The 20,311-nt window shown below is 40.3% G+C and overlaps 1 protein-coding gene across 1 annotated transcript; it reads right to left on the minus strand.

Annotated features, from left to right (window-relative positions):
- Positions 1-2,524: 2,524 nt before the first annotated feature.
- On the minus strand, positions 2,525-19,977 carry LOC117289674. The gene is made up of 12 exons (XM_033770903.1): positions 19,885-19,977; positions 17,421-17,507; positions 16,150-16,361; positions 15,259-15,360; positions 13,740-13,955; positions 13,345-13,534; positions 10,410-11,511; positions 8,831-9,038; positions 7,564-7,651; positions 6,358-6,494; positions 5,092-5,235; positions 2,525-2,807 (listed from the first exon to the last, which is right to left on the minus strand). Exons 2-12 carry the CDS (start codon positions 17,500-17,502, stop codon positions 2,736-2,738), a joined length of 2,553 nt encoding a protein of 850 aa, XP_033626794.1. The 5' UTR covers positions 17,503-17,507; positions 19,885-19,977; the 3' UTR covers positions 2,525-2,735.
- Positions 19,978-20,311: the final 334 nt, after the last annotated feature.

Here is a 20,311-nt window from a genome sequence, read left to right on the forward strand (position 1 = left end):
CTGAAGTGGCGTAGTTTTCGAGAAAGAAGTAATTTTCCACAAATTTGATTTTGAGACCTCAGATTTAGAATTTGAGGTCTCAAAATCAAGCATCTGAAAGCACACAATTTCGTAAAACGGGTGTTTTTTTCTTTCATTAATATCTTGCAACTTCGACGACCAATTGAGCTCAAATGTTACACACTGTCAAAGGTTGTTTAAAAGTGAATCAAATTCACTTGATATTATTTTACTTGTATTGTGACAAAATGATTAATAAAAATTATTAAAGAAAGAAGATAAATAAACTAAATAGGCTGATCCATTATTAGGGTCTGCGTCTTCACACATTGTCAAATATGCTTGAAACATTAAAGGAACACATTGCCTCGGATCGGTCGAGTTGGTCTTTGAAAAGCGTTTGTAACCGTTTGTTATAAAATGCATATGGGTAGAAAGATGTTGTAAAAGTAGAATACAATGATCCACACAAACATGCCTCGAAATTGCACGGTTTTCCTTTTACCTCGTTGACTAACACGGTCGGCCATTTATGGGAGTCAAATTTTTGACTCACATAAATGGCCGACCGTGTTAGTTCGCACAGTAAAAGGAAAAACCACGCAATTTCGAGGCAAACTTGTGTGGATCATTGTATTCTACTTTAAAAACATCTTTCCAACCATATGCATTTCTTTTTTTCACGGTTACAAACGATTTTTATAGACCAACTCGTCCGATCCAAGGCAACGTGTCCCTTTGAGGGGACCCCCATGGACAGTTTCTTCTGTGGGTGGACATTGGTATATTTGAATATTGTTTATACTTGTCTGTATAATTCCTCAAATAACAAGAACATATTGTATCAACACCACTCGAGGATTAGGAATGGTTAATACTGTCATTGAAAACAATTGATGTACATTAATACATGTACAAATTAATCAAATTGAGTTTGAAGACATTTTTGGCAATAAAACTTAACTGGAAATAATAAACTAAACTTAATACTAATATAAAACTGCAAAAAACACTGTACAAAAGTTATTTCAAGAAAGGCACTCATTTACAAAGATGGTCAATGAATTGATTATTGTATTTTTTTTACAAATAAAACAAAAGGCACTGTAAGCTGCATAGCATTATTTCCAGAAAGTAGTGAAACTTGACAACAATATAAGTTTGCTTGGTTCTTATGCTAAACACAGGTTGGCAAAGCAATACTGAATCCCTTAAAGGATTTTGGTCCTTTTTCAAAATGTCCACAGATTTACATTTAACTTAACATCTAACTAAGGTTCTGAAGTTTTTGAAAAATGAGTAAAACAAGTCACAAATAATTTTTGTCTCGGTAAGACGAAAATTATTTTAGCATGTAAAATCCCGTTAACCAGTAATACCTTAATCATAGCATAACTGGTCAACACGTTTTTACATGCTAAAACTGAGACAAACATTATTTGTTTTACTCATTTCTCAAAAACTACAGCATCTCAGTAAGTATATTTCAAGGGAAGCTTTCTACTATCACAATCTTCAAACTGTGTAAGTTTTATGTAAATCATTGTGTTTTTAAATCCTGAGGTCGTTGGTTCAAGTCCCTCTCCTGTCAGTTTTTCATGACTATCCGGAGGTCGTAGGTTCGCATCCCACTCTAGTCAGTTCTTTTGTTCAACCCCCAAAATCATAACCCAAAATATTTAAAAACTGACTCATTCAGTTTCCTTGGTATTTTATTATTCGATATTCAGCATTGAATACATTAGAATAAGGCAGTTTGCGTATGTCTTTGAGAATACATTCTCAGCATGGTACCAAGGGTTGAATACAGTCAGGCCTTGAATACGCCGTACTTCTGACTGCGTGAGGGTGCTCTCAATAACATTTGTCTCACTTTTGGGGGTATATACGCGATCCGTCCTGCACAGTCTTAGTAGGCGTTCTGTCACTTTGGTTGCACCTTGGGTTTAATTTGCTTTAGAGGTGGATTAGAACAGCTCCTTTAAAAGTCTTGTCTGTTTAAAGATCAGGGTTCTTCTTTGACCTAGCTGGGGTTATGTCTAAAGTAGAGACTCATAGCAGAAAACTGTTTATGGAGAAGCCATGTTTTAATCATTGTCTATAATGGATATGATGTCTGTGCTGGTAATGTGTTCCAGTCTTTAATATTGTTTGGGTCTGAATGACTCAGGGATGAGATTTGTCAGACTTTTATCCGAATTCAGACTTTTTAAGTCGGCCTGGTGAAGAAAATCAGCCGTTACTTTTTCCATATATAACAAAATCCCACCCATACTAAACACCCACATTGCTTCGTCCTTCAGATGGGACGTAAAGCTGTTGGTCCCATGTGTTGTATAACGCATGTAAAAGAACCAGTGCACTTATCGGAAAGAGAAAGGGGTTCGCCCCGGTGTTCCTGGCTGTGGGCTGCTGTATGCGCCGTAGCACCTTGTAAACCCTTATAAGGTGCTAAAATCGGGTCTCAAAATCCATCACTGCAATAACCCATCTTTCTGAAAGTTTGTATAATATACTCAGCGCCTTGAGTACCTTGTTTGGTAGATACGTGCGCTATATAAGACTTCCATATTATTATTATTATTATTATACCTTTGAACTCTGATGGAATAAGAATGCCATTCCCCCATTTCTTAGCATAGGGTTCGACTACACACAGTACTGAAGCAACCACAGTCGGGGCCAAAACAGGGATGGCATTTTTTTTAGGAGTTTGGGGTAGTTGTTTTAGACCCTCATGTTGGTGTAAAATCTAACCGCTTGAATCGTTTCTTCTTGTCCTTGGTAAGGGCTTTGATATCTCTGGGCTGTAGGTAGAGAGAAACAAAACATTTAAAGAAACATTACAGCATTGGTTTTTGCTTACAAAACAGTTGCTGGCAGTGTAAGCACTTTATGTAATCCACCATATACATAAACTGACAAACCTGTTGAAGTTTGAGATCGATCGGCCATCTGGGTCAAGAGAGAATAGTGAAAAAAACGATCACAAATTTTGCATTGCATCGATGCCAAAATAAAAATTAATCAAATGCTCACTGAGCGATAAACTCCAAACACGTAGTTAGATTATTTATTTCTCATCAAATATGACATTTCAGACAGAAATATTTCAAGGGATGTTTTCATTATTATTACACCGTGTAAATTTTATGTGAATCTGTGATCTTCACGATTTTTTTTTCTTCCCAATTCTGTAACCTTCCTTTAAAAAGCACCATTAGAAATATTTGTAGGCTGTTGCAGAGCTACCAAACATATTGTATCTTGTAATCAGGGACAATAGGAGACTTTCCAACGCTAGGCGGCAGCAGACATACCGGGTAAATTTCCATTGTCTACGTAGTTCTGAACATGCGCATAATTCTGAGAACAATGGATTTACCCGGTAAGTCTGCTGCCCTCTATCGTCCCAGAAAGTCTCCCATTCTGTGCTGACCATCAGGAGATATTTAGAATTATATTCAACATATCCATATTGAATCCCCTGGCCGCCTTGACACATTTCTAAAGTAACTATTCTAGACAGAGACGCAAGATACTTCCAAAGGGGAGTTAACGAGACAGCCTACATCAGAGCCTACAAAACCCTCTCTGAACCGAGACGAGGGGCAGTACAAGCTCCCAGGAGTCTATGATGCGGTCTTAGGATCACATGTCCGCAAGGTCAAGGGTTCAACATCCGCGCCTTGAAGACCGAAGTGTCAGTGTTGTGATCAAGAGTTCAACCAAATTACAAATTCAACATACATGTAATAGGGAAAGGTTTCTGTAACCTGGGCCATTTCAGTGGACTGCTTTTTCGGGAAAAAGGTAAAAATATTTTTAAAAACTCACATTAAATAACATTTGATTTTACTCTTAAAACCTCTCTTGTGAAAGCACTGTATACTTGGTACTTTCCTAAGTTCTCTAGGAAACAATTCACAGGCATAATACCAGGGTGGGATTCCAAAACAATGACCTTTGCCACTCTAGAGCAGATATCTTACTGACTAGACCACAGAACTCAGGAAAGTACGGAGTATACAGTGTTTAAAATACACATCAGTGTAAAATTCTTTATCCCTGATGCAAATTTAACATCCTTTCATAAACACCTAAGACAGTTTATCCATTCTGATTGGTCTAAAGGGCATCACGAGGTGTTGTTTGAACGGATGATATAACACCAGTAAAAAGTGTTATAACATGGGCGAGGCACGCACCTAGTGGTTTAAACCCGCCGAGGCCTGGTTCTTGATAATTTACCTCGATAAATTCGTCTTGGTAAAATTAAACCACTAGTTGAAAACTCTTCACCATACATTGATTCCCTTATTACATGAGCATGTTTGACTCAGATCCATTAGCCTTTTAGAAGTATTGTGGACATTATAAGGGGCAGTTCATACTCGTTGTGACTGTGTGCACGCACCCGACAATTCAACTTATGATAACGCACTGCGCTTCTGCTTACGCACTGCAGACTTTGAGAAACGGGTTCGTGCGCTGTGTACGCAGTGAAACGCAGCACGAGTACACGGGTATATTCAGCCAAATTTCATGAATTTACCCCAACGAAACGAAAAAGTGCCCCATATTATGGCCCTACGTGTCCACCAAAGCTCAAAATGGTTTGTTATCGAGAGATAATTAAATTCATCACTGCAATATAAACCTATCTTTCTGAAAGTTTGTATATACTCGCGCCTTGAGTACCTTATCTAGCAGTGTCATGGCCGAGCGGTTAAGATCACCGGATTCAAGCACTGGTGTTTGATCAGCAGGGTGTGGGTTCAGATCCCGGTGTGACACTTGCTACATAAAATTTGGGAGGCCAGGCTTCGAATGGATGATACCCAAGCCTACATTCGTATTGACTGTGAAAGGGATAACCCTGTTTCAGCCCTCGAGTAGGTGGCAACGACCTCTGGAAAAAATAACTGTAGCCCACACCTTGAAGTGGCCTTCAGGCCTTGTATGTCAGGCGACTTGCATAAAAAAATATTGAGAAAAGGGACAAGCACTGTATAAAACTTTGATATTATATTATTATTATAATAATTATCTAAAAGGATGAAGAGAAAGCTTGACATGTCTTGAACTAACCTTCATTTTGTAGAGTCGTACTGTGCACTCTCTCATTTGGATTCTCCCTTCGGTGTCGTCTTTCTTGGGAGGAGGTGTGTGATGAAGGTACCTCTTGAGCGTTGGGATGCGGCGGACAAATGGGATGTCTGAATTTGGACGCAACTGTGGGTGAAATATCGAAAGATAGATTCAGGTTTTCTTGATGATGAAGTTTGATCATTTTTGTGATATCCGGTCATTTAAGGCAGTGGACACTATTGGTAATTACTCAAATAATGTTTAGCATAAAACCTTACTTGGTAACGAGTTATGGGGAGCTGTTGATAGTATAAAACATTGTGAGAAATGGCTCCCTCTGAAGTTACATGGTTTTCGAGAAAGAAGTTATTGTCCATGAATTTGATTTCGAGACCTAAAATTTAGAATTAGAGGTCCGGAAATTGAGCATCGGATAGCACACAACTTCGTGTAACAAGGGTGCTTTTTCTTCCATTATTATCTTGCAACTTCGACGACCAAATGAGCTAAAACTTTCACAGGTTTCTTTTGTTATGTATTATGTTGAGATACACCAAGTGGGAAGACTGGTCTTTGACAATTACCAAAGGTGTCCAGTGTCTTTAAGAGTCTCGGCCTGTAAGAATGTACCAAGTGGTGATTCATGGGTTCTCAGATCTTCTTCTTAAAAAAAAGTGTGATACATCATCATACATAACGAATAAATCCCAAATATTAGTTTGCTGACTCTTTCGCTTTGGGATTTTTCAGTTATCAAAGTTTTGGCCCAAAAGCCCCCGTGAAACGAATAGTACAGTTCTTTGTTCACACAAAAATGTGTGCCAAGCTCCTCCTAACAAAAGTAAAACATTTGCTTAAAACCTCCAGTTAACAAAAGTGGAAACACAGAATATGGATCTCATTGGGGTGTCATGAACCCTTAGACGTACAGCTTTTCAACGCCGCCTCATAACTCAAGGCACCTATAAGATACCATGAATTAACCAAGTTCACTTGAAAGAATGCAGCCCTACATGTAAAACAACTTTGGGTGCGAAGTGCGTAGGATCTTGTTGTCGCAGAGAGATAATAGAGGTCATAATAGAGCCACGTGACCCCTTTGGCAGTCCATACTTCTTACTTATTTACTAGTGCCCTCTATACTGGTCAATATAATGAATAGCACTTCACACACACCTTTTCCATCTTTGCAAGTCAATATTATTATATAATGTCTAGGCACAGCCAATTGACGCCTCTGCCAGTCCATATGTCTTACTAAGTTACCTCAATGCTTGGCAGACTACTGCTATCGGACCCAGAGCCAGTCCCATCGTCTGAGTCGGACACAAAAGACTCATCTGACGAAGAATCTTCATCCGACAATAGTTCTCCAGCGTCCTTGCACACTTCTGGACAATTCACTATCAAATAAAAAATAACAGAAATGTAAAACAAACAGATTTGCTACAACACAGTATGATACAACATTTCTGGGTTGCATCATTCAAAAGGCATCCAGGGCCCAATTTCATAGCGCTGCTAAGCGAAAAAATTTGCTTAGCATGAAATTTTTCCCTTGATAAAAACAGGATTACCAACCAATTTTCCACGTGATTTTTTAGGATAAGCAAACAACATGAAACAACAGGAAATTTTGTTGGTAATCCCGTTTTTATCAAGGATGAAATTTCATGCTAAACAAATTTTTGTGCTTAGCAGCTCTATAAAATTGGGCCCAGGTCACTGACGGTGCCTTCCGTTATAATGGCAATCTGTGCAGCTTTAGATGAAATTTTGAGTTAAACAAAGACAAAAACCATAAACCTCCACTTTGTGATAAACTTATGCATTGTACTTGAGCAATTTTTTGTTCTAATTCAATTATAGTTCACACTAACAAGGGAAAAGAAATTTGATCTTTGTTTATAAATATGCTTCAAAATATAATAATAATATCAAAGTCTTATATAGCGCACGTCTCTACCAAAACAAGGTACTCAAGGCGCTGAGTAATATACAAACGTATGAACTCTGAGAACCAATTATGAAGCACCTTATAAGGGTTTACAAGGTTCTACGGCCCATACAGTAGCCACAGCCAGGAACACCGGGGCGAACCCCTTCTTTTTTTGATAAGTGCACCGAGTTCTTTTACATGCGTATACACAACACATGGAACCAACGGCTTTACGTCCCATCCGAAGGACTTAAAAGTGTCTTGCTCAAGGACACAAAAAGAAGTGTCATGGCTGGGGGATTCGAACCCACACCCTGCTGATCAGAAACACCAGAGTTTGAATTCGGTGCTCTTAACCGCTATGCCACGACAATTTTCACGAAACGAAAATATCATCTACTTTGTCAACAAAATGCAAAGGTTAAGCAGTAAGTCTGTCTGATCAGTGTTTATCTCAATACTGGCTTTTCTCAAAATGTAATATTTTTTTTGAGTTTGGCTGTTTTGCCATGAAAGGGCTGAATGTTACTCACAGTATTTCTTGGCTTCACTGTCTTGACTTAATCTCCTCAGCTTGACTACGGGATGTTTCTCCCTAGCATCAATGGACCCCAACGCATCCTGACACACAATCACAATACAAATAAAACAATGTCCTTTTGTCCTTTGTCGTCTTATATTCAGTGTTAGTCTGTCAATAGGGAAGGGTACAAAAAAGCCAAAGCTTCACCCAATCCTAAGATTTGCCCTTCTTACTTGTTTGTAATGTTGGCTACTATACAACTGTCACTGTTAAAATCATTGAACACAAACTCTGTATTTCATCATTTAAGGGCATTACGAAAATAAATGTTTTATTGAAATGAAATAACAATATTTATTAAAGGCAGTGGACACTATTGGTAATTGTCAAAGACTAGCCTTTACAGTTGGTGTATCTCAACATATGCATAAAATAACAAACCTGTGAAAATTTGAGCTCAATCGGTTATTGAAGTTGCGAGATAATAATGAAAGAAAATAACCCTTGTCACACGAAGTTGTGTGCGTTTAGATTGTTGATTTTGAGACCTCAAGTTCTAAATCTGAGGTCTCAAAATCAAACTCGTGGAAAATTACTTCTTTCTCGAAAACTATGGCACTGCAGAGGGAGCCGTTTCTCACAATGTTTTATACCATCAACCTCTCCCCATTACTAGTCACCAAGAAAGGTTTTATGCCAATAATTATTTTGAGTAATTACCAATAGTGTCCACCGCCTTTAAATTGCCGTGACGGCACCTGCTGCTCAGTGTTTTAGCTAGAAAAATGTTGGTGGTGGGCTCTATATTCAATTCGATCCACCGAGAGCGATAGGTTTAACAAAATTAGTCATGTTTCGATATGGGACCCCAGACAATCATTGCTAAAGTGCGATCGTGGGGGGAAATATGTGCTGGGCAGCACAGTGTGTTCTGCTCAGAATGCTGGGCGAATTTTGTTAGTTCTGGGTAGGCCCGCCCCCGGCACCGCCCACCGTGGCTACAACAGTGCAGCTGCTAACACATTAGATTCTAACTGCTTCTAGCCGCCGGGCTAGATTGGTGGTCTAGTGGCAAGACAGCTGCTCTAGTAATGCAAAGGTCGTACATTCGAATCCCACCCGAGTGATTTGCCTGTGGATTTTGTTCATAGAACTTGGGAAAGTATAAAGTGTTTAATATACACCGATATAAGGGTAAAAACAAATTATAGTATTTAATATCCAAAGGCACAGCTATTTCGGCGTAATATTTTCCAGATGACAAAAATCTACCTTACCATATTTTCGTTGTCATGTTCCTCAGTGGTCTGACATTCTCCTATCTGTTCCATCTGGGACACACGCTGGTCATCACTGGTATGGCTGCCTTTATTATCACCGTTGCTGCCCTGTGTATTGCCATGCTCAGATACTCGGTGCATTGCTGAGCCTACATCACCCTGCTCACTCAGGGGTGTCTCTGGAACAACTTTAATGGAACTGCCACTGTGAAAATTGTACGGAAATACTCAGTTGCTGAATTTAAGACAGGGTTAAAATGTAATAGATGAATTCGCATCGGGATAATGAATACCAATTTTGATTTCAACCATACACACTGATGTGTGTTAGCAATGTATACTTGGTGCTTTCAAAACCGCTAATATGCCGGTGATTTTTTGTACAGAACTCAGGAAATTACTGAGTATACAGTGCTAACACACATTGGTATATATGGTTAAAACCAAAATGAACATATAGGTTAGGAATCGTTAGAAACAGCCTCAGATTTGTAGGAATTGAAACTTTGCACGGTGCGAGTACAATCAGGTGTCCCTTTTTTTTTTGGGTGGTAGCACCACGAGTAAATTTCTTTTGAGTATAGTGTTGGTTCTTAGAAGAACCTGTGGTTTGACAACAAGGTACATGTATGCACTGATCATCTTTAGGAGGATTCCTCCGAAATTTCGATCAACCAACTATCTACTACAAGCTAGTCCCGGCTGATTGTCTACCTTCAATAAGTAGGACATTCATTTTCAGAATTGAGAAGTCTCCCGAACATCTACTCCATGGTAGTAGAATAAGGCAAGACAGTTTCTTAAGAACAGCATCTACCTGGCAAGTAGATACACACATGGTGTTTCTACAAGCCAAAAAGATAGGTATGTACCCGCACCATGCAATGCCTCATATCCCATGCAAGCAAGGTTCGTGGTACAGGACTTGAATTTACACAGGCCAGTACTTTTAGCGTCGGGCCACTAAAACCTCAACTGGACAAAGCCTGGTTGTCTTGTGTTTTTCAATTGACTAGTAACAATCATACCTCATACTGTAATATTTTTTCAATGACAACTCAGTTGAGTATCGACAAATGCAGGATGATAAATGAGATAGATCTTATTAGTGCTTATTAAAGGCAGCGGACACTATTGGTAATTACTAAAAATAAATTATTAGCATGAAACCTATCTTGGTGAAGAGTCATAGGGAGAGATTGATGGTATAAAAACACTGTGAGAAACGGCACCCTCTGAAGTGCCATAATTTTCCACGAATTTGATTTCGAGATCTCAGATTTAGGACTTGAGGTCTCGAAATAAACCATCTAAACGCACACACCTTTGTGTGACAAGGGTGTTTTTTCTTTCATTCATATCTCGCAAGTTCGATGACCGATTGAGCTCAAATTTTCACAGGTTTGTTATTTTATGCATATGTTGAGATACACCAACTGTGATGGCTAGTCTTTGACAATTACCAATAGTGTCCAGTGTCTTTAAACTCATTTTGAATCTGGTCTTGTAAGAAAACTTGGTCTGAGGATTTTTTTCCAACAAAATTCGAGCCCTGAGGTATTTCCAATAAACTGACCTTAACATGGGTTCCACGGAGGTCAAGATGTCCGACCTGGTGACTGGATAAACATGGTAGTCAGGAACCACTGGATTGTGAACGACGCTCGTCAACTCCCTCATCTCTGCCTCCAGAGAGCTCATCGCTTCAGGCGTACTCCGTGGGTTGATAGGGTTGGATCTTCCCACCGGTAACCCCGCAAGGATCGAGAGGCTACAGTCAGAATGATCGCTCGTGCTTTCCCGCCGCGACTCATGGCTACTACTCTTGCTGACTTGCGAGTTGCTGGGGTCAGAGGTTAAAAAGTTAGGGCTAACATATACCACATCATCGCACTCGCTTCGGTTATAGTCTTTGAGAATCTTGCTCATTTCCTCAGTAGCTGTGGATGTATTTTGCCGTTGCGGTTGACTAGGACACTGAGCTGTTAGTCTGTTGGGAGTTCCCTTCCGAGGATGGTTTTTACTGTAATAAATTCTGCTTCCGCTGACAGATCCCGTCGCAGGTAAAGATTTCGGCGTTGGTAAGATGTTGTTTGAGGGGGCAACAACTACCGTCATCGTTTCCCCTGGGGACTCACGGATGGCTGTGAATCCATCTTCAAAGGCTGTGGATCCGTCTTCATTGGCTGCAGATCCATCTTCAATGGCTGTGGATCCAAGTTCCCTATTGGTAGCAGCCTCATAATATGGTTTTGGAGTGGACCCTCCGAATGATCCTGGCTTTGAATGATATATCTCCAATGCCTGGCAGCCCAAGCAGGTCCTATGAACCCTCTGGTCATCAGCACAAGTTTCCCCATAGGCGCAACAAGGTTTTATTCCCCGACAAGATGAACTACCCGATTCATCAAGTCGACTGGACTTTGCAAGTGTCTTCCTCGCACCAGCCATCTCCCTCAATTTTTCTCTGAAGCAGGAGGCACCTTCGACTACATCCGCACCATCAGGAAATTGGGGTGGGGAGACTCTATCGCTCATCCAGCCGTACCGAGCTTTGTGGGTCGACTTTGGTGGTGCAGGGGCTCGGTGGTTCGACGTTGGTCTTCCAAGGGTCCTGGTTGACACAGGACAGGCAAAAATATCTGGCGAACTGGAGTAATCCAATTCATGTCTCGTATCTACGGATCAAAATTAATTTAGCGTCAAGAGCCAAGTTCGCGCAAGGACTAGCGTTAGACAGAGTTTGGGCAAACTAAGTGAAACTATGGTCATTGGATTTACGCTAGTCGACCATTCTAGACCAACCTACAGGGTATGGTCTCAACCCTGGCTACCAAAAGCCGGTTTCATAGCACAGTGCAGACTGGACCACAATAAAACTTGCCTCATTCTATACGCAATGATTTCTAATGGGTGTTGCGACGGGGTGTTAGAGAAAGAACCACTAGCGAGACCGGCGCGAAACTTGAAAACATGAGTTATGAGCATCAAGCAAAGAACAATGCCAACGCACGGGGTTGCGGGGACAATGGCACAGGGAGCCACGGGTTAGATTTAGGACGGGAAAAAGAAGGGGCACAAGGTTGGACAGCCTGGAGACGAGGGAACGGCAAAAAAAATTACATGCCGGAAATATACTACGGGAAGGGAAAAAAAGGACTTATAAATGATATGGGATAGGAAAGTAATACACTGAACATGAACAAAAAACTGGGGTATTAACAGGAGTGGGTGGGAAAGAACCACTAGTTGGACCTGCGCGTAACTGGGAAATACCGATGGGATCGACAACTTAATATTGACAGGCAAGTGTACGATTTCACAAATCACTTAGATTCGTCTCAACTTAGGATGGGTGCAGCATTTGCAGCATTTTATACGCAATGATTTCTAGCCGGTTGCAACTAGTGTATATAAAAATAGAATGTACACAGCAAAACTACCATTTAAAAAAGTTATTTCAAAAGCTGTCGCGCAACAAATCTTGAGCGAACTTTCCCTGTCGGAAGAATAGTCCACAACAAGAAGACACAATCTGAGAAGTGACCTGCGGTAACGCTTCTCAGGTTCAAATTTGGGGCTTAAAATCTGTTAGAGGAACATTACAGAATTGGTTTTTGCTTAAAAAAAACAGTTGCTTGCAGTGTAAGCACTTTATATACTCCACCATTACATAACCTGTAGAAGTTTGAGATCGATCGACCATCTAGGTCACAAGAGAATAGTGAAAAACCGATTACAAATTCATTGCATCGATGCCAAAATAAAAATCAATAAAACGCTCACTGAGCGATAAACTCCAAACGCGAAATTAGATTGTTTATTTCTCATCAAATATGACATTTCAGACAGAAATATTTGAAGGGATGTTTTCTACTATCATCATCATAAGACCATGTAAGTTTTATGTAAATCTGTGATCTTCATGATTTTTGTGTCTTACCAATTATGTAACGTTCCTTTAAGCTTTTTACATGACCACATTACTTTGAAGTGGAATGTTTTTCAATATGCTTTATACTATCAAACGCTGCTGCAGGCTTCAAACCATAGGTTTTTTTCATTGCCATTAATTTTCATGATAACAGTAGTAGTAATTGGCTCGTATCATACATAGCGCTTTTTATCATACAAAGGGCTCAGTGTTTTCCTTGCAAGGTATGTGGAGCTACTTTTTCTAATAGCACCATCTAATGGTTTTACAAGGTGCTGTGGCGTAATATGCTGCAGACCAAACCAGGAACACCGGGGCGAATCCCTCCTCTCAAGATGAGTGCACTGGGTTCTTTTACATGCATTACACCATCCTCCGGATGAAGCATCATGGTTAAGTGTCTTGCTTAAAGACACAGGTTGGGACTCGAACCCACACTCTGCTGATCAGAAAACAACAGAGCTTGAATTCGGTGCTCTTAACCGCTTGGCCACGACACGACACAGATTGATTACCAAATTATACCTTCCTTTTAAACTTCAGTCATGTATTCTAAACACCTTTGTTTATGCCTTACTGACTGATATCTCCATGTCTGAAATGTCCATGTCCTCCTCCTCCTCCCAGCATGTCTTCAAGATGGAGATTAGGGTGTCTTGAGATGGGGCACCTTTGAAGATTTTAGAGAGCAGATGGTCCATTCCGCTGGCAGACTGGGAGTCTTGAAAATCTTGCGCAATTTGTGATTGGGTGCCTTCCGATATAATCTGAAAACAAATAATAAATGAGATTAAATAAGGAAACACTGCGCTGCTAATGGTTGCATGAAGCAGACGCATTTGCGCGTCTGAAGCAGATGCATTTGCGCGTCTGCTTAGTGCACAACTCTATGGCGTTTGCCAACCAATAGGGTCTGTACGCATGCGAGAACACATGATTAGCATATTTCAAGGATAGGGTCCATTTCTTTACCTGTTCAATAACAGGCTCAGGAAGTTCCCAGTTCAACCTGTCTATGAACATTCTGAGCAGACGTTGAGTTAAAACCATTAAGGCAGCTCCCAACTCACTGTCGTCTGCCAGGACATTGTTCCGGTACGCCTCTCTCTCTGCTGGGCTGAGAATCAGTCTAGTAAGGCGTCGACGGAACTGGAGCTGATAACCGTTGAGATCGGACTCCAGCTCGCTCTGGGGAAAATTGAACAATTAAAGTTAAATATTGATTTGTAATAGACCAATATGATCAGCAGAGTGTTCGTGTCTTCGATCGGCAGCATATTGTGCCAGAGCATCGTGTAAACCATTAAATTGTACCAAGTAACATGTAAAGGAATAGGTCTCCTACTTCAAAGCGTGCACATGTAGCTCGACATACCTTGCAGGAAATATTATCGAGCAGGAAAGAACCAATATTATTATTATTACTCATTCAGGGCTATAATGAATGCGAGATCAACAAAAATTGGCACATTGCTTTGTATAGTTCCACAGAAAAGTGGAAAAAGCCGTACAAGGACTATTTGTTTTGCCAATTTGGTCATTCATTATCCAAGCATTTATAACACATACAAATTTAATAACAACTTGACAGTCTCAAGCTATTTCTAAGATTTACGCATTGCTCAATAAGGAACGCCATTTGAAAGATTCCTGCTTAAAGACACTGGACACTATTGGTAATCGTCAAAGACCTGTCTTCTCACTTGGTGTGTCTCAACATATAAATGCATAAAATAACAAACCTGTGAAAATTTGAGCTCGAAATTGGTCGTCAAAGTTGCGAGATAACTATGAAAGAAAAAACACCCTTGTCACACAAAGTTGTGTGCTTTCAGATGCTTGATTTCAAGACCCCAAATTCTAAACTTGAGGTCTCAAAATCAAACTCGTGGAAAATTACTTCTTTTTCAAAAACGATGTCACTTCAGAGGGAGCCGTTTCTCACAATGTTTTATACTATCAACTTCTCCCCATTACTCATTACTAAGAAAGGTTTTGTGCTAATAATTATTTTGAGTAATTACCAATAGTGTCCACTGCCTTTAAAGACAGTGTACACTATTGGTAATTGTCAAAGACCAGTCTTTTCACTTTGTGTATCTCAACATATGCATAAAATAACAAACTCGGTCGTCCGAGTTGGAAGATAACTATGAAAGAAAAAAACACCCTTGTCACACGAAGTTGTGTGCTTTCAGATGCTTGATTTAGAGACCTCAAGTTCTAAACTTGAGGTCTCGAAATCAAATTTATGGAAAATTACTTCTTTCTCCAAAACTACGTCACTTCAGAGGGAGCCGTTTCTCACAATGTTTTATACTACCAACCTCTCCCAATTACTTGTTACCAAGTAAGGTTTTATGACAATAATTATTTTGAGTAATGACCAATAGTGGCCACTGCCTTTAAAAAAGTAAAAATGCTAAAATCTCTCTCCTAAAATGAAGTTTTCCGATCGCAAAGATTATTCCACTGAGAAAGTTTCACTCACCACTCCATTTGTTTTCAGTTTAGATTTGGGAAAATAGCGGTTCAGACGTGTACAAGCATCTGTGTAGTCAAAAGACTTCTGTGACAACTTGTTTAACAAAATCTGCAACAGAGAGAGAGGGAGAGAAAGAGATTAATTTAATGAAGAGGAATCAAACTTTAAAGGAGCATTACAGACTTGGTTTTTGTTTTTAAACAAAACCAGGTGATGGCAGTGTAAGCACTCCATGCAATCCACCATATAGTATTTATACTGACAAACCTGTAATACTTTTGAGATCAATCGGCCATCTGGGTAGCTTCAAAAACTGATTACACATTTTGCGTGACATTGATAATAAAAAAGGAATAAAGCTCTCACTGAGCGATGCACACTATTGGTAATTTCTCAAAATAATTATTAGCATAAAACCTTTCTTGGCAACGAGTAATGGGGAGCTGTTGATAGTATAAAACATTTAATTGTGAGAAACAGCTCCCTCCGATAAAAATATAGTTTTCGAGAAAGATGTCATTTTCCACGAATTTAATTTTGAGACCCCAGATTTTGAACTTGAAATCCCGAAATCAAGCATCTGAAAGCACACAACTTCATTTGACAAGGTTTTTTTTCCTTTCATTAGGCCTATTATCTCTCAACTTTGATGACCAATTGAGCTCAAATTTTCACAGGTTTGCTATTTTATGCATATATGTTGAGATACAGCAAGTGAGAAGACTGGTCTTTGACAATTACTAATAGTGTTCAGCGTCTTTAAAACAGGAAATTACTTTTTATTTAATTACCATCAAATAAACATGACATTTCAGAAAGAAATATTTTGAATGAAAACAAAACCCCAGAAACAATTAGGGGTCAGTGTTAATTCAAGACCTGGACAATGTTCCTTACCTTTGTCTTGAGACCAGTGATAAGTTTGATGTAATACTTGATGGGGACAAGATCCGGAGCGATTGAGTGCACCTTTCCAAGGAGCTGGAGAGACATCTCAAATTTGGCGACATCTTTTCGCCGGACGATGGAGTACACGGTGAACATGGCCACGCGTAGATGAGGAACCTCGATGTCATCGAAACAGTTGCAGCCTCGTTTGGCGGCAAAGGCTTCATCAAAGAAAATTACCAGGAATTTTCAATGAAGTATAAATGCAATAATGAATAGGGTGCTTTAGATTAGCTTCCCCGTGTCAACCCTGCGGTGCTCATTTGGGTGAGCCCCTGAAAACAGCTAATCGAATGATCACTCGTACTCTCGTGGAGTCGCCATGCACTTCGGGCCAGCCTCTAGGGCATCCCTTCCACAAGCAGGGCACTTGGGGCTGACCCGGGGCTGACCCTGGTAGGCCCCTGGAATGAATTCAAAGCTATTCGAAAGTACCGAGGGCAGTCCAGTGTTGACCCGTGGAAACTAATCCAACGCACCATTAGTTTATTTGCAATAGGAGACTTTCCAACGCTAGGCGGCAGCAGACATACCGGGTAAATTTCCATTGTTTACGTAGTTCTGAACATGCGCATAATTCTGAGAACAATGGATTTACCCGGTAAGTCTGCTGCCCTCTATCGTCCCAGAAAGTCTCCCATTAGACAGACTCTACTTGTTCTGGTATGAGACCGACTTTGTGCTTTTTTTTTTTTTTTTTTTGGACAGGATTTAATGTTCTAGCAGTTCACAGGGCACCGAGGCAATGCCAAGGGGCGTGGAAGTGAAGCATCCCACCTAGTTGCACTTTTAGCTAGCTGAATGGGGTGGGGGACCTCAATCAGGAAATTATAAACTTTGATTGGCTGTCACGATACACAGGGCTCAGAAGCAATGACGATGGGCAATGAACTTCGTGCAAAGCATCTGGGCCCAATTTCATGGCTACGCTCTGCTTACCGTAAGCAAAGAATCAACGCTTGTGGAAGCAGGGAAAATCTGTGCTTCTGTCAAGCATATTTTACGGGTTAGCAGGGAATGTTGGCTTTTGCGCTTGCGTACTCCACTTTACTAGTCATTCTACGCTTAAAGAGCCGGCACAGAAATTTGGTGCTGTACCTAAGCAGAGAACGGTGATTGAAGTGGCACTTGTGCAGAATTCGGCAGTAAGCAGACCGTGAAATTGGGCCCTGGTTTTAGCCAACCGAACGAGGTGGAGGGGGGAGGGGGGGCTATATTACCAGCAACTACATCATCCATGCAGTTTTTGCAAGCATAGTCCACAATCAGCTCCTCCACTATCTTACGATCCTCCTCAGCCATTTTATCTACAAAATATAATTGAAATGTTTATTCGATATTGAATTTTATTTCATTCAAACATTAATGAGATTGGCAAAATTGTTTACCCGAGGGCCTTGACTGGGCCTTACCATTTCATAGCTGGAGGAGGGTACCGGTCACTTCGGCACCTTGCAAACTCGGCACCTGCAAACTCGGCACCTTGCAAACTCGGCACCTACAACCTCGGCACCTTGCAAACTCGGCACCCACAAACTCGGCACATGTACAAATACAAACTCGGCACCCAGTTGAAAAAGTTAGATTTTTTGACACTGCGTGGTACGGTAAGCCTAATTTTTATTTAAAAGTTCAGTCCCACCATAGTCCCATAAAAAAGCTTGATCCTGTTATAAAGTTAGAAGTAGTAACATTACAAATATTATTGGAATATAATTATCGTAACAGAAAACAGAAGCGACGTTTCAATAGCATGCACGGGACGGAAAAAATAACACTGAAGGGAGTTTGACCATATGCACGCCATGAGCTACCACCAAAGATCGTATAGTGCCGTACGACGCTCTATGATCTTTGGCTACCACTAGTGCTGGGCGAATAGTGAAATTTTGTTATTCGGATACCGCTGGCCAACTATCCGAAATTAACCGGATATTCAAATAGTTTTTTTCGCCGCTAGAGGGCGCTATAAAAAAAATATTAAACAAATATTTTTTGGCCGCTGTTCGTTTGTGAATGAGATCTTATGGGCGGATTGATATTAGTTTTAGACAGTGTCACTCGGTTCATTCATAAAAATGACCGGATCTAATTTAAAGATGGCGATTTGCTTTTTCTTTTGATCGTGATTGACTCTACGTGAAGGAAAACTTTTGTAATCTTTGAACAAAATACGTCGGAAATGTCATTGTTTTAACTCTTCACGGAGGTGAGCATAATTAAATACTTAATTTATGCTGTTTTATGCTGTTCTAATAGAAGTTTCATAAGGATTCAGACAAAACATTCATATAAGTTGTCGCCCGACGTCCGCGGATATTCGGATATTAAAGAATATCCGGTTACTTGGTTGTAATTACAGAACTATCTGGTTTATAAATAGGTATTCGCGCCCTATGCGGATATCCGGTTAAGAAAAAAAAGGCATTCGCGGTTACGGATAGGAAAACCGGATATTCGAATAATTCACCCAGGCCTAGCTACCACGCACAGAACTGTCGCGGAACCATCGGGAAATTAGTCCCCCAGATCACGGCCGGCCGGCGCTTTTCGGCAAATCATGCAAAAAATCCATCGAAAACTATTGACCAAACTAAACAAACCCTTATTCAACTTATTCAAAGCCCAAAACATAAAAATGGCGTCGCAATTTCGCCAACATGGACCCAATTTCAGCCTGAAACCAACATTAATTTTAAAAACTTGTTGACTGAACACGGTGTGGGCGCCACGGTCAATTTCCTGATGGGGGCCCAAATTTTCTCGTATAACTAGTGATTTTGCCATTAACAGCGTTTACAAAGCTACTAACTATCAAACCATTTTTTATTGTGTAAGTACACATACGTTACTTTATTTTTATAAAAAAAATTAGGTAATATTCCTAATAAATTGGTGCCGAGTTTGTTAGTCAATAAAACGCCGGTGCCAAGTTTGTATAGTGCCGACATTCTCGGTGCCGAGTGGGTGCCGAGTTTGCAAGGTGCCGAGTTTGCAGGTGCCGAGTTTGCAGGGTGCCGAAGTGTCCAGTATTCCTGGAGGGTAGCCCCACTGACTTGTGTTGTGTGGCCAAGGATAGCTGAATCCTCCTTGGCCACACAAGTGGGGCTAAGCTGGAGGGGTGTTGTGTTGAAAGAAATCATTGAAAAGTTAAAATTTTTGCATTTATTTTACTTTTTAGTTTTTGACCATAAGTGTTGATGTTTTTTGGGATAACTTTCCGTATGGCGCCACCACTTTTTCACTCATTTTTACAAAAAGGGATATATCAATCAGGTAAATTAGATATTATATTATTTTATGTCGAATGAAAAAGTGGTGGCGCCATACGAAAACTTTTCCGTTTTTTGACCGAAAAAGGTATTTATGAATGGGAATCAAAGTGTGTTGAATCGGTTTTCAACTAGTGTTTTAAACCCGCCGAGTTCCCCCGCCGAGGCCTAGTTCTTGATAATTAACCTCGACTTCGTCTCGGTAAAATTATCAAGAACCAGGCCTCGTTGGGATTAAACCACTGCACTAGACTAGTTGAAAACTTGGAAACTTCTTTACCACACATTGATTCCCTTATTATTTAGAAACCGCCGCGGTTCAACAATTTGACAACAGAACAGATAAAAAAGTAACACTAAAACGACAGCACACTGATTCTGAATTGTCAACCATAAATTAAGTATCACTTACATTATTTTCGAAGAATCAAAAACCGTGAAAAACAGTCTCCATGGTGTGTGAAGATTTCCAATTTTTGACGTTTCGACTATTTTGTGGATTGTGATTTGGCGCCCTCTCTCATCCCCTTCCGGCCGACAAAGCAACGTGTTTTGTGTGCACACAGCAACTTGCAAACATCCCCCCCCCCCCCCGCGCGTCTAGTCCACTGACCTAGTCTCATCTCGTGCGCAGCGCAAGTCAAGCACTCTTATTTACCGCCCTCCATTTCTGAGAATTTAGGAAACCTTAAAAAGGGGGATAATCACCAGACTGTATCACTTTCAAAAACAAAAGCTTGGCACACACGAATTAATTACCTCACTTAACCCTGAGGAGCCCACTGTGACACCGGTGTCACATTTTTAAAAAAAAATTTAAAAAATTGAAAAATTAAAAA

Source organism: Asterias rubens, chromosome 4, assembly GCF_902459465.1.
Source record: "Asterias rubens chromosome 4, eAstRub1.3, whole genome shotgun sequence".
Classification (NCBI taxonomy): domain Eukaryota; kingdom Metazoa; phylum Echinodermata; class Asteroidea; order Forcipulatida; family Asteriidae; genus Asterias; species Asterias rubens.